Genomic DNA, 15,261 nt, shown 5'->3' on the forward strand with positions numbered 1-15,261 from the left:
TTTGTTCATCTCTTCCCTCAACCTGTCACCTAACTTTTCCCCTTCACATCACTCTCTGACTTCCTCCCACACCATTCTGTTTCTGCTTTTCTTTGTGCTGCACCTTCTGTCTTTTGTCTGATGTATCCTTCCCGGATTTCTATTTGTCAGCCTGACATCCCTGCAGAATGGACTAGTCCAATCCTGCCTTCCTCACCCTGTGCTAAAAGTTATTTACCATGCCAGTGCGTAATGTTGGCCATCCAGGTGATTTCACAGGTGGCTGCTGGGAAAATGGATTAAATGGGACACCCCTCCAACAGCAGCTTAGTGGAAAAGAAACTTGTTTTTGCCCTAAAGCATAGGATTGTTCATCAGTGGTTAGGCCACTCGTGAATTGATAATGCTATTTAATAATGGATTAAAGTTCTATTTTATAGCAAGTCACATAACCTTCCCAATTCTCAGTGTTCTCCTCTGTCAAGTAGAGTAGTAGGAACTTCTTCAAACTTCTCAGTTGCTGTGATAATTAGAGATAATGTTTGTAAAGTGCCACCTTACACCATGGGTTCTCCTGGTTCTGGGGCCTTAGGACTCAGACCGGAATTATACCGCTGGTTTTCCTGGGCTCCAGCTATAATCAGGAATCCACCCCTGGAATCGCAGGATCATATGGTGAGTCATAAGAAGTGGGTGATTCAGAGGCTGCTGGGAAGATGGCGGAGCAGGACATCCCCGTGCTGACTTCTTGCCGCGTGGCCGCCTAGAGAGCACCCACGTCGGCATAAATAACCCAAAAAGCAGCCCGAAAACTGGCAGAACAGACTCTCCGCAGCCTGGCATAGACAAGAGGCCACAGCGAAGCAGATCCACCCCTCTGATAGCTCTTGGCAAGACCCCGTCAAAGCGGTGCCACAAGCCTGGCAGTGTGTGCGCGGCCCAGACAAGGTCAGCACCACTCCAGAGTGAGTCCTGCCCCAGGGAGAGGGGAAGATAACCACACACCCGTCTGACTGTGACCCTAGCAGTGGGCTGAGGGCAGGCAGCTGGTCTGACTGCAGGCCCCACCCACCAACAAAAGCTTCTCCGGGGATGACACAGGGACAGTGCCTGCAGTTTGGTGCTACTGCATCTCTGGCAAACATCTGGTCTGACTCGACTCAAGCCCGAGGCAGCCCCGGAGCAGCCCACTAACACCACGGGCACCAGACTCTGCCCACAACAGGCAGGGAGCCATCGCAGACAACAGGACTGAAGGCAAACACATCCCAGCCACAATGGTAGGACACTCCCTGGAGCAACACACATAGGAGACACCCCCTGAAGCACCAGGTTCTGGGGAACAGACATTGCACTGCAGGACCTCTTCTTCATAGAGCCACTACTTTCAAGTGCAGGAGACGTAGCTGACTTTCCTAACACAGAAAAACAGACAACACAAGAGACAGAATGAGGAGACAGAGGAATGTGTCCCAAATCAAAGAACAGGACAAAATCAGAGCAGGAGACCTAAGCGAAATGGAGATAAGTAATATGTCTGATAGCGAATTTAAAGTAACGCTCATAAAGATTCTCACTGGAATTGAGGAAGGACTGCAGGACTTCCTTGAGACCCTCTACCAAGAGCTAGGAGATGTAAAAAAGAACCAGTTAGAGCTATTGGATTTACTAAATGGAAATAAAAATAGACCATCTGGAATAAATAGCAAGCAAGAGGAAGTAGAAGAAAGGACCAGCCACCCGGAGGACAGAGTCATGGAAAGCAATCAAGCCAAGCAGATGAGAGGGGGGAAAAATACACAGAATGAAAATAGACCCAGGGAACTGAGCAACACTGTCAGGCCTAACAGTCGCACGATAGGGATCCCAGAAGGAGAAGAGCGAGGAAAGGGGGCAGAAGATTTGTCTGAAGAAATAATAACTGAAAACTTCCTGAATCTGGGGAAGGAAAGAGAAATCCAGATCCAGGAGGCACAGAGAGCCCCCAACAAAACCAACCCAAAGAGGTCTGCACCAAGACACAAAGTAAATAAGACAGCCAAAAGTAGTGAGAAAGAGAGAATTTTAAAAGCAGCAAGAGAAAGGAAAGCAGGTACATGCAAAGGAAACCCCATGCAGCTATCAGTGGGTTTTTCAGCAGAAACTCTGCAGGCCAGAAGAAAGTGGCATGATAGATTCCAACTGCTAAAAGGAAAAAATCTACAGCCAAGAATACTCTATCCAGCAAGGCTTTTGTTTAGAATAGAGGGAGTGATCAAGTTTCCCAGAAAAACAAAAATTAAAAGCAAAACTAGCCACGTCCCTGTCACACACGATGCCATCGGCCTGTGGGTCCCAAATTCACGGTCCAGCCGCCCTCCTGCCTGAGTCAGCATGCACGGCCTGCTACCTGCTAAATGCCAAGTAAACACGCCTTCACCTCAGATTGCCAAGGGCTCAAGTTGACACTGTTCCCCTCAAATTTCAGCCCCTGTACCCAAGTTTGTGCACAAAAGTAATAATTATAACAGCAGAATGAAGCAACCCAAACATCTATTTCTGTGGAATACAGAATGGATAAAAGGAGTGTGCTAGGCTGAGAACATCTCCAAAAAGCACATGAACAATACATACAGCATGATTCTGGTTAGTTAAAAAAAAAAACCAAAAACCTGGGAGGAATAAAACAAGATGAGTCAGTGATAATGCAGATAGGAGAAAGCTCTCCAAAAAAAAAGTAGGCTATGGAATGATATTCCCCATGGTTACAGAGGGTTATACCTGGGCTCAGAGAATTAAGAGAATTGACTGAAGACTAAATGAAAGACCTGGATTTGAATGAGGGATATGCCAGATCACTCTGCCTCCCAGAATTACTGGCAATAGGAGAGGGAATTCAGTAAAGAAGACTATTAACAATGAGAAAGCATGATGAGCAAAATTATAAATTAGCATGCTGGCTAATTTTTCTGGGGAGGTAAGTGTTATTTGAGCAAGACAATATCCTTATTAAAATTGCCAACGTCTAAACATACCCTCAAGTGAAGTTCCACAAATGTCCAGATGGATGAAATTGAATCAAGGAAGTTCAAATACAGGATCATTTACTGATTTGTTACCAGTATGCTTAAGGAAGGCGAGAAGAGGGCGCCTGGGTGGCTCAGTAGGTTAAGCGACTGCCTTCGGCTCAGGTCATGATCCTGGAGTCCCAGGATCGAGTCCCACATCAGGCTCCCTGCTCAGCAGGGAGTCTGCTTCTCCCTCTGACCCAACCCCCTCTCATGCTCTCTCTCTCTCTCATTCTGTCTCTCAAATAAATAAAATCTTTATTAAAAAAAAAGAAGGTGAGAAGATTTGGGAGCCACATTTATTACTAGATTTATTGACACAGCTGCCTGTCCTGTCTCTTCTACTGCATTCCAGATTCCTTCAGGTAAGGGATGGTGATCTCTTTTTGTATCAACCATTGAGAGATGGTATTCCAATGGACAGCATTTTTAATGAGCATCATTGGCCTTCCTTGATTTACATGCAGTGACTGTAAACCCAGATGCTTCAGGGACCAAGCTAGAAATGAAATGAGCGATGAGGAAAGGATGCAAAATAATACAGAGTGAGGAGAATCATAGAAAACGCCAGCATGGTGCCCATCTAGAGAGAGCAGTAAATATTCAGCTCAGGTAAGCGCTGCCAACAATGTAATCTGGGCCCAGTGATATCAGAGTTTCCAGTTTTTAAAGAGGGGCTAAAAATGTCTATTGTCCATACAATCATCTGATTTATTTATTTTTTTATTTTTTTTTTTTTTAAACTTGTAAGTCAGTTTCACTTTTTTTTTTTTTAAGTTTTTATTTATTTATTTGACAGAGAGATACAAAGCGAGAGAAGGAACACAAGCAGGGGAGTGGGAGAGGGAGAAGCAGGCTTCCCGGTGAGCAGGGAGCCCGATGCGGGGCTCAATCCCAGGACTCTGGGATCATGACCTGAGCCGAAGGCAGACGCTTAATGACTGAGCCACCCAGAAGCCCCTCATCTGATTTTTTTAAAGGTTGGCGATTAAGTCCATTTTTAAGATCACGGCCAGATTCTGAAGGCTCTCGAACTCACTTCCTTATCTCTGACTTTTGTCTGTAGACTGTGCTCAGGGAGCCTGTCTGCTGAAGCCAGGCCATAGCCCTGATTCTGAGAACCTATCCTGGCAAGCCTGAGGCTCGGGGCTTTTGGAGAGAGTGGGTGCTGGTCCTGTGTGCTCAGGCCGGTTCCAGATTGGTCACCTTCCCATTGTAGACATAGAATTACAGATGCTTAGGTTTAAAGGATCGTTATTAAGCTGCCCTCAACAATAAAGAACATCGAGAACCCGAGGGATTCTATGTCCTCCCCATTTCCCCCCCTCACTGCCCAAGGTCCTTCTCTCTACAATATGACTTATTAAATTACCCAACTGAAAACCCAAAGGCCTCTAGACCGCATGTTCAAAATTTTTTTATTGTCAATCAGGTGAGTGTGACAGGGGAATGGTTACCTGTGTGAGAAAGACGAGCTTGTGATATCTGGTGGTTTGTGGGCACTTTTCCATGATTGTCACCTCTTGGTATAATTACTCACAATAATCTCTTTTATATAAGTGTTTTAGAAACCGCTTCTTTCACTAGCCAAGCCAGACCAGTTAGAAGAGGTTTTTGTTTTTATTTTTTAAGATTCTATTTATTTGACAGAAAGAGAGCATGAGCAGGGAGAACGGCAGGCAGAGGGAGAGGGAGAAGCAGGGTCCCCGCCGAGCAAGGAGCCCAATGTGGGGCCTGATCCCAGGACCCTGGGATCATGACCTGAGCTGAAGGCAGATGCTTAAGCAACTGAGCCAGCCAGGTGCCCCAGTTAGAAGAGTTTTGAAAGAAAAACAAATCTTTTTAAATCACAAGAGTAATTCATGGCTATGAAAAACTGAAACAAATCCCAAGTGCATAGATTAAAAACAGAAAGTTCCTGTTTGCTCCTCTCTTATGCCAGGAGGTATACATTAGCACATGGGTGTTTTTATCCCGGATCTTCTGTTCTTTTGTATGTGCACACACAAGCACATGCACACACACACAAATATGTATTTTGTGCATTTTAATATCTTAAGGGTAAATAGCAAAATGCTGTACATACTTTTCCATATTATTCTGGGACCTGCTTTGTTTATTAGACACTGTGTTGGAGGTGAATATCTGTGAAGTTTTCCAACCAACTTTTATAAAGCTTGTAGATGATTCATGAATATATGCATGAAGTATAACTAAAAATGCTTTCTTGGATTCGGAAGCTTGTTTAGAGGCTTTAAAATTTTGATAACCAAGTGGGGTAGTTCTACCCAGATCTATATAATACACAGTCTTAGAAAGTGTTATGTTAGCTGAATTTGTACATTGAATCGTATTATAAAAATGTCCAGGAAACTGGTTTTTGGAAATAATTCAACAATGAGTGATATACATAGGGAATGTTCTTTAGGAATAAAAATGACCATCCCTAATATGCCACTTGTAAAGAGTCAAATACATTTTTTTTTTTGTCTTACGTTGGAGCACTCAGTACATGAGCTTGACCAACCCCAATGCAAGCCTGATGGAATTGGAAGAAATTACTTACTTTTCTTTATTTGATGTTTTGACGTGTTTTATCAAAGCATAAGCCAAACAAAGAGAAGGACTGAAACATCCTTGGTATGAAAGATCTCTCCCTTCCTTTGGATTCTATACATAGGTATAGCATGCTAAACTTTACACTATTCCTCATAAAGTCTTCAAAATCCACCAAAATTTATTAGGAAAAAAAAGTATTTTTTATGATATGGCTTGATTCAACTGGCTTCAAACCAAGAAGTCCTGACTGAAATCAAACTCTTAACCAATACTCATGCTCTCATAAGCATGGACCATTCCTCAAATGTCTGCTGCAGGGGAAATCCAAGACCCTAGCCTTCTTCTTACTGGTTGCCCTCTTTCTGCCCCACTGTGTGCAGGAACATCACCTGTAACTGTTTTCTTTTAAAGCAAGGTTTTAAGCTGATATTTCTCCCAGCCGGAAAGGGTTTTTTCCGCTCCTAAGAGATTTTATGTTTGATGATTTGTTGAAAATATCCAAACAGAAAAAATGGTTTTCATTATTTAGAAGAAAAGAGTAGCACCATGAACAACACAAGATGGAGTCTGTGCTTTATGGTTGGTTCAAAATGTTAGTGAACCGGAGAGCCCATGGAGCCTTAGGGCTTAGGTCAATTTATCAACAAATGCTAGGTCTCTAGTCTGCTGAGGCTATTAATCATACTTTACATAGTGTACATACAAAGATATACATTAGCATTAAAAAAAGCCTGCCAGCAATCAAATTCATATGTAGCAGTTTGCAAATTCTGAAAGGGTGGTGTGCCAAAAGTTTGCTTGGATCTCAGAATGCATTACCCATATAAAGTGACTTGATTTCCAGCAAAGTCCAGGAAGCAATTTGATTCATTTTGAGGGGAAATACTATTATAATATTGAGAGTCACTGAATTCCAGAATCTCTTAGGAAGCCCAGATGGTGTTGCCCTCTCCAACATCCTAGGGGGCTGGGGTGGGGTGGGGGTTTAGGGAGCCAGGGTGGGGACCGGTGGTTTCCATGGCAGCAAGAAGCTACCTCCAGCAGCAAGAGGTGGCCATGGTGGGCCCTGACGGGGGACAGAAAGGTGGGAAACTGTTCAAGTCTGAGTCCAAGAGCCTCGGTTTCTGTGTTCTGTCAATTGCTGGATGTCTGAGTTGGGCCTCTTCAGGCCATGAGTAATAGTAATGGGGAATCCAATACCAAGGATTTGTGGATGGCACAGGAAAGGACCTCACAATGACTGCAACAGACACCATTGAACTGCCTGGGGGGGGGGCGTGCTCACCTTGCCTGCTTCCCTGCACACCTGTCTCATTTCTTCCTCACCGGCACATGGCGGAGTTGTCTGCTCCATGTTTTAAGCTCTGGTTTCTAAGTTTTCTTCTCTTTCGTTCAGCAGATGCTGCCTGGGGTCTCAGAATCCAAATTCCCAAAGAGGAAGAAGCATTTGGTGAGTCCCAATTGGGTCAAGTGTCCAGCCCAAGGCCAGCCGCCTCTGGCTTGGGGTGGCCAGGTCACATGGCCCAAACATGACTGCCAGCCTCCCCTCCGATTCATTCCTCTGCCTGCCCACGGGGAGCCAGGCTGGGCACAGACCCTGCACAAAGTATCTAATACATTTTATAATTTGGGGAAAAAAATCACATCTCAGAGCCTCACCTAAAATGGAGAGAAAACCACTTGCCTCTCAGAGTAGTAGAATTTACCTGCAACAATTTGAAAATGAGTTGTAAACTCTGAAAGCTCTAGAAATGGTAAGATTTTACTCCTAGTTTAGGTCACCTTTCACTGAATGAGTATATACTGAGCACTTAGTTCACACTGGGAACGCTTTCTAATACAAACACAAAGATAGTAAAGGCAAATTCGGGGACTAGCACGCTAATGTAGTAACAGAGAGTATGTTTTGGAGTCACACTGGCCTGCACTGAATCCTCCTTCTGCCACTTATCAGTTGTGAGCTTTGGGCATGTTTCTTCTCTCTGAGCCTCAATCTTCTCATCTGTAAAGTGGGAGTATTACTCCTTATGACAGCCTACATGGCCCTATTGGATCTTGGTAGGGCAGGCTCCTTCCTTTTCTTCAGGTCTTTACACAAATATCCCTTCTCAGAAGTAACCTTCTTACCTAAATATGCCTTCCCCCTTCCCAGCACCTTGCTCTGTACCACAGCACTTACCCCTCCCTAATACTACATATTACTTGATTTCTTATTAGCTGTGCTCCCTACTGAAATATGTTTCATGATCCAAGGGCTCTGTTGTTGTTTTTGTTAAACTTAGGTAACCCTCTGCCGGAAACAGTGCCTACTCTTAGTAAATGTACATACTGTCACATAGGGAGAACCCCATGTGACAACGGAAGAGATTGGAGCGATACTCCCACAAGCCAAGGGCCACCAAGGATTGCCAGCAATCACCAGAAACAAGAAGAGAGGCACACCACAGATCCTCCCTGTGAACCCCCGAGAAGGAAACAACCCTGCCCGCAACTTGATTTTGGACTTCTGGCCTCCAGAACTGGGAGGGGATAAATTTGTGTTGTCTGAAGCCATCCAGTTAATAGTCATTGGTCACAGCAGACCTAGGAAACTGGCACAGTACTTATTCAATCCATGGAGGTTATCGTTATTTGTGTTAAGAATGTAGCTCTCACTACAATGACCTCAGTAGACAAGGTGAGCAGTCGTCATATAACTGCCTTTACTGGAATTCTCCACCGCTCTGAGAACACACCCACCCAGTTCACCTTGGGTTGGACAGGTTTTCCAGACCAGGTTTGGTCCCTTTCTCTACCCGCACGGTCGTCCTGTGGGCTTCCAAAGGTACTTCGGGATCAGAATCAGCTCTGTCTGGCACCTTGGCCAACACTGGACCGGAGCTGCCTGAACATGACATCCAAGTCAAGAATAGCATTGTTTGGAAGCACCCCAAATGTTCATCAGTGGGTGACTGGTAAAATATAGCTTCTCTTCCACTGATACGGAACAATCTCTAATTATATCATAAGTAAGAGAAGCAAGACCAAGAACATCATGTAAAGAATGTGACCATTTGTATTCAAAAAAACAAACAGTAGATTCACATTTGCTTGTCTATGCAATGAAGGAAAATCCCACTTGAGAAAGTCCTTTAAGAAATCTGAATTACTGACATGGTCCTGTGATGATGCTCCCCTCCCCCCCGCAACTTCTCCCTGCCCCCACGTACCATTCATCTGATAGCCAGCCTCTTCAGTCATTGTCTGGAAACACAGCTTTTCTCAGGTTCTTCATTTGCTTTCCAGTGGCTTTTCATGACCTCAAACATCTACCACAAACTTTATAATCTGCCATTTGGGGTCCCCTGCTTACATAGGGACACAGTTTCTCTTTCTAACGTCACTCCCTTACACAATCCGGGAACTCTCCCCTCCAACCAAACACAAGTGCTCCATGGCCCCAGACACAACAGCCATTTCTATTTTACTGAAGGGTTTTGACAAGAATGCGTGTTGACTTGTCACATGACTTTTCTGCATGTGTCCAAATGAGCCTGTCCAAGTTTCCCAGGGCTACTGTGACAAAGTACTACAAACTGGGGGGCTTCAAACAATAGAATTCTTTAACCCACAGTTCTGGAAGCTGGAAGCCTGAGATCTGGGTGTTGGCAGGGCCACCTCCTTCCCAAACCCCTTTGGGGAGTCCCTCCTTGCCTCTTGCTGGTTTCTGGTGGTTTGCCAGCCATCTTTGACATTCCTTACAGCTGCGTAACTCCAATCTCTGCCTTCATCTTCAGTGGTGTTCTCCCTGTGTGCCTGTCTTCACAGGGCCATCTTCTTAGAAGCACAGTTGTCACATTGGATCAGGGGCCCACGCTACTCCAGTATGACCTCATCTTAACTAACTACACCGGCTGTAACCCTATTTCCAAATAAGGTCCCATTCTGAGGTACTGGGTGCTAAGACTTCAACATATCTTTTGGGGGGAGGGGACACAATTCAACGTATATAACAAATCATATGACTTTTCTCCTTAGCACTATTAATACGATGGATCATATTGGTGGATTTTTTTTGTTATTTAACGATGCTTGTTCATGTTATGACTGGAACCAGTTTCACTTAGCCACAATACATTCTTTTTTAAATGGACTTTGGATTTCAGCTGTTGATATTTGATATTTGATATTTGATTTTTGAACCCTACTCACAAGTGACAGTCATCTGTTTTCCTTTTGATGCTCTTTCAGTTTTGAGATCAATATCATAATGGCTTTAATAACAGGAATTTTGAAAAATTCTTTCTTCTAGAATAAGTAGCTTTGAGATTATCCATTCTTTAAAGGTTGGGTAGAATTTCCCTGTGAAACTATCTAGGCTAAGTGCTTTTTATGGGGGAGAATTTGAGCCCCTTTATCTCGGTCTGTGATAATTGCCGTGTTAGACATTCTTTACTGGGGCCAATTTTAGGTAAGTTGTTTCTTTCTAAAAAATTATCTATTTCATCTGCGTTTTCAGATCTGTTTGCACAGGGACATGGGAAGTACCCTCTAAAGACTTTTATAAAATTTCCTCTGCTTTTGGTGATTATTTTTCCTTAGCATTTCTAATTTTAAGCTTTCATCTTTTTTCCTTTTATTCTTTCTTTGTCATACTAGTGGTTTTTCGATTTTGTTAATTTTTTCCAAACACTCTTTTTGGATTTATTTATCAGTTTCATTTTTTTTCTCTTTTCCAACTTAATAATTTCTGCTTTCAGTTGTCTTTAAGGTGTCTGTAACTGGCAGATTTGTAAGGTAATTCTGATCCCAGATTTGAGAATTACAGCTGTGGTACATGTAGTTTTTTACTAGAAATTAGTCTTCTGGTGCCCTAGGTCTTCCATTACACATGTTCTCATGTAATTGCACATTTCTTGTGTGTGTATGTGCATCTTATTTCTGCAACAGATAGAAGCTCTTTGAGGCCAAGCCTCCTGTATCATATCTTTTTGGGATGATAAATATTGATATTGTGGAGATGAAGTTAGAAAGTTAATGTAGGTGTGAGAACCTATGGTAGGCGGTGTCCAAAATAGCCCCTGCTAATCCAAACATCCTACTGTTCACGCTCTTGTCTTATACCCTCTCCCATTGACTGTGGGCTGGACCTACAGACTGGCTTCTAATAAGTAGACCATGACAAAAGTATTGGGGTGTGACCTCCAATATCAGATCATAAAAGATGGCTACTTTGTCATGCTCTGATTCTGTCTCCGATTCTCTCTGTTTGATGAAGGAAGCTGCTGGGTTGTGAACTGTCCTATGGAGAGACCTGTATGGCAAGGAAGAGAGGGTGGCCTCTGGCCAATGGCCCACAAAGACTTGAAATCTACCAACCACCACTTACGTGATTTTGGAAGCTGATCTACCCCTTTAGCTGAGCCTTGAGATGACTGAAACATTGTGAGGAACCCAGAGCCAGAGGACCCAGTTAAGATGCTCCTGGACTCCTGCCCCACAGAAACTTCAAGATAATAAATGCTGCCATTTTAAGCCACTATTTGTGGAAAAATTTGTTATGCAGCAATAGATAACCAATACAGAATCCCAACCCTGGATATGTCTTGATCTAGGAAATATTGCCAAGTTGAAAACTGAATGGTTTGGTTGAAATGTGGAAGTGACCTGCTCTATAGAGAGAGAACTCTAAATCAGAATTTAAAATAATGCAGTTAATACCAAAGTTTTTCATTTAAAAGGCATCTTGACATCAATTTCTTTTAGATTTCCTCATTTTGATTCAACAAAGAGATGACAGGTTTCCCTTTGAATTTACTTATTTTTAGTGCTTTCTTTACAAAAAAAAATTATATCTGCACATGAGTATTTAGAATGTGTCAAATTAAAGACAGACTGCCTAGATAAAATTGGGCAGATGATGGGTGGAATTATAACATAGATTTATATTTTACAACATTCAAACCAACATTGGTTTGTTTTCCATACCTGATTGTCCACCAAAAATCTGTCCTCCCTGCTTTCACAGAAATACAGTTAAAGCTGGACATAGGCTGTTCTGCTAGAGATAACATTTGCAAGCCTGTCTTGGGCCATGTGACTGTGTTATTACTGATGGAACCTAAGCTGCTGCTCAGGACACTCAGGGATTTCAGATGTGCGCATCACCCAGCTTCAATCATGCAGAAGACGACAGTGACCTTGGGCTTGGTCCCAGGGGGGTGGGGCAGGGGTCGCGATGAAAAGAATCTGAGTTGCTGTGTACTGTCATGGAGCAGGGCCTCCTACTAACCCAGACTTCTCACCTTGGAACTCTTATATGAAAGGGAAATAAAAAGCTGTGCTCTTTAAGCCACTAGATTTTGGAGTCTCTTTGTTACAGTAGCTTAACCTTTACTCTAACGAATACTTCCATTGCCGGTCCTTTAAAATGTCACTTAGTAATTATTATATATACACAATTAAGCAAAGTACAAATACCTGGATTTCTGCCCTGGGGGTGGAGGAGGGGAGCCAGCAAAATCTATTTCTCCCAGGCATGACTAGTGTTAAACTGTCCAAACAACTACAGGTTATTTTTCCTGCATCAACTTTATTTATTAAATGCATGACTTCAGGCTACCTTGTAACTTCTCCACTAAATGTTATGCTAGAGCAGTCCTTCAGCCTACCACTTCTTGAGGACATTGATTTTTGTTACATTGGTTGGCAAGTTTATGTTCAGAACATCAGCCTGTGCCCTAAAAGAGAGGATCAGGGGAAGCATGCAGGTCACTGCCAGAAGTCACTGGCTTTTCAGTCTCGCTCAAATTGTTCAGAGCCACATCCTCCTGAAGACTCCTTCCTAAATTGAATGGCTCTGGCCCAATACAGAATGCTACAGCTATCTCACCAGGTTGCCTTATAGAGCTTATCTAAAGATTTTTCACAGTAGCCTTAACAAGACAAGAAGCACAGATTATTATTTTATCACAGGAAAAAAACCGAAGCACACTGTGATATCACAAGTCCCTGGAGGCTGGAGCCATTACTTGGTCCTCCAAGGAGATAAAATACATTATCTGAATGTGCAATTCTTTCTTCTTATGTTACATGTGCCATGCTTGCTTTTTGCTTCTTTTTTTCTAATTGAGAGAAAGGAAAATTAAAGCATTATATCTCAGAGATACACCACTCAAGTGTCTTCATGGGAGAACCTATTTCTTTTTTTTTTTTTTGAAGATTTTTTATTTATTTATTTTTGAGAGAGAGAGAAAGCACATGGGGGGGAGGGTCAGAGGGAGAAGCAGACTCCCTGCCGAGCAGGGAGCCCCATGCGGGCCTCCATCCCGGGACTCCAGGATCATGACCTGAGCCGAAGGCAGTCGCTTAACCAACTGAGCCACCCAGGCGCCCGGGAGAACCTATTTCTTTCACACATAAAAAGAACAGGTCCTGCCTTAGTCCAACTTTAGCTTTTAAAAATAAACGATAGAGTTTTGTCCCAGGGGCTGTAAATGACAGCGACACTGGGGAGGGGAGCTGTCTGCTTCCAGGGCAGGATAGCTCTTGTGTGTCACACAGCTGGATTGTGACAGCAGCCCTGTGCTGCTTCTGTGAACTAAGTATCTCCCAAGTGTCATTGCTTTCTTTGTCACCTTGATCTTGCCCCTCCATCACATTGGGAAGGAGCACAGAAACTAAAGCGTGAGGGAGACCAAACCGTCCTTGAAAGCTACATCCTAAAGACTTCCTGATCCAAAAGGACAACTGGATAAACAGGAAAGTGGCAGGTGTTTGTTCATAGTCATTTGTGCAACCAAATACTCAGTAGGCTTTGCATGGGCTACCAGTAACACGCAACCTCTTGCCATCAACTGAAGACAGAAAGACAAGGATTGCACTTTTGCTGCAGGCTGATCAGCTCGGCCTAATTTGACTGTTCCTCTCACTCCTTGTCAGGAAGTGCAGAGGCCCTCGTGGGGGGAATCTCAGCGCTGCTAGGAGATTCAGGAGGGAGGGAGGAAAACCAAGGGCACCTGCAGGACGTTTCCTTTGTTCCTCGCCTTCTGAGATCTTTAAAGCAGGCAGGGGTGCGGTGAGATGTCAAATCCTCCTCCCCTCCCTTCACCTGGTTCCCTTAGGGTCTAAAGATCGTGAACGATCTTGTTGCGCCTCTCCAGTGCCCCTTTGTAATTAGAGGCAGAGCAAAAAAGTAGAAGGGAGGGGCAGCATCATCTTTCCCAATGCAGAAAACTGAGAAAGAGTAGCGTTTCCTCCACACCCGTCTAAAAGTGTTCACCAATTGCCAAATCACAAGAGCAAGCTCAAGGACTCAGGATGATTCATGTATACTTTCAACCTCTCGGTTCTTGAGCAAGGTCGAGGAGTCGGGCTTCGGGGAGACGTTGCATCACAGTTTGGAAAAAACTTGGGGATCTTCCTTAGAGGGCTCATTCTTCCAGGAAGCAGGCAAAGAAAGACAGGAGTAGACGCCTGAGTGCGGGAAGCTGGAAAGAAATCCGACCTCACCTTGGGCTCAAGAGTGAAAGTGGGGTCACTCCGGGACCAGCCCGCGCATGGCAAGAAGGACTCCCGTTGGTCTACACGTGCTCGGCCGCTCCCCATTAGGTGGCACTTCCGCGCCAGCCCGAAGGGACCGGGCGGGGGGGCGGGGAGGGAGGGCGCGGTGGCACAAAGAGAGGCGCGGTTTAGACACCTGTGCGCCTCCGCCTAGTTGCAAGCAGGCCGGACGCCAGGGACCGCCCGAGCCCTTCCGAGCCCGCGGGGAGGGCAAGGAGGGCGGACGTGCCCCGCGCAAGGTGGAGGCGGTCACCTGGCTGGCCGCGCGCGCGGGTCGGCGCTAGGACCCGAGCGGCGCACCTGTTGGCTGGCGCCCCGGGCCCCGCCCGCCCTCCGCCCCGAGTGCCCGGCCGGGCGAGTGCCGGAGCGGCGGGGACAGTGCGAGCCGAGGGCATCGGCGTGGCAGTGTTGGCGCGCGGGCCCGGGAGCACCATGGCCGAGCTGCTGCGGAGCCTGCAGGATTCCCAGCTCGTCGCCCGCTTCCAGCGCCGCTGCGGGCTCTTCCCGGCGCTGGATGAAGGCCCGCGCGAGAACGGCGCGGGCCCCGCGCAGGCTGCGGCGCGGGGGCTCGCGCAGCTCCCTGCAGCCAACGGCAAGGGCGACCGGGGGCCGGCCAACGGGCTGCGGAGAATCGCGGCCCCGCAGGTAACCGCAGACAGGTGTTCGCCGGGGTGGGGGAGGGGGCAGCCCACGCCGCAGCCGGCGGACGTGCAGGTCCCGCGGGCTCCGCGACGCGGGGACGGGCGAACGCCATCCCCGGCGGCGACCCGTCTCCGGGCGCGGGGTATGGAGGGCAGAGGGGGCGGGGAGTCCAGTCACCAGGATGCCACCTCTACCGCTGCCAGGTATCACCCCCGTCCGTTCTGACATCAGATGCACCCGGAGCTTTAGATCCATCTAAAGACTTTCTCCCTTCCTAAGTGAAATCATGTTCCTGAGCTTTCTCCCAAATGTGTAAGAGTTACGTAATTGAAAAGGGGAGGGGAGATGTCCTTGGCGTTTTCGCGAGAGGCTTCTCTGGGGAGAAATTCTGAGGACTCCCGCAGGATTCATTAGTTTCCGCCCCATCCCCCGTCGCCTGATCCGCACGCGAGGGGTGAGCAGGGTTCGCTGTGCCCTTCACTGTCCTGCATTT

At 45.8% G+C, this 15,261-nt stretch overlaps 1 protein-coding gene across 7 annotated transcripts in view; it reads left to right on the forward strand.

The window, feature by feature from the left end:
• SGPP2 (sphingosine-1-phosphate phosphatase 2) overlaps positions 1–15,261 on the forward strand; it is a 175,326-nt gene that overhangs the window by 54,986 nt on the left and 105,079 nt on the right. For 5 of the 7 annotated variants that reach the window (XM_027590575.2, XM_027590574.2, XM_027590573.2 and 2 more), the window contains one exon: positions 6,985–7,035. In XM_027590575.2, coding sequence (XP_027446376.1) covers positions 6,985–7,035 — 51 coding nt within the window. Of the gene's footprint in view, positions 1–6,984; positions 7,036–12,950; positions 14,175–14,302; positions 14,772–15,261 lie in introns of those variants that run through there. The other 2 variants (XM_027590578.2, XM_027590577.2) reach the window with 2 other exon arrangements.

Source organism: Zalophus californianus, chromosome 3 (genome assembly GCF_009762305.2).
Source record: "Zalophus californianus isolate mZalCal1 chromosome 3, mZalCal1.pri.v2, whole genome shotgun sequence".
Lineage (NCBI taxonomy): Eukaryota > Metazoa > Chordata > Mammalia > Carnivora > Otariidae > Zalophus > Zalophus californianus.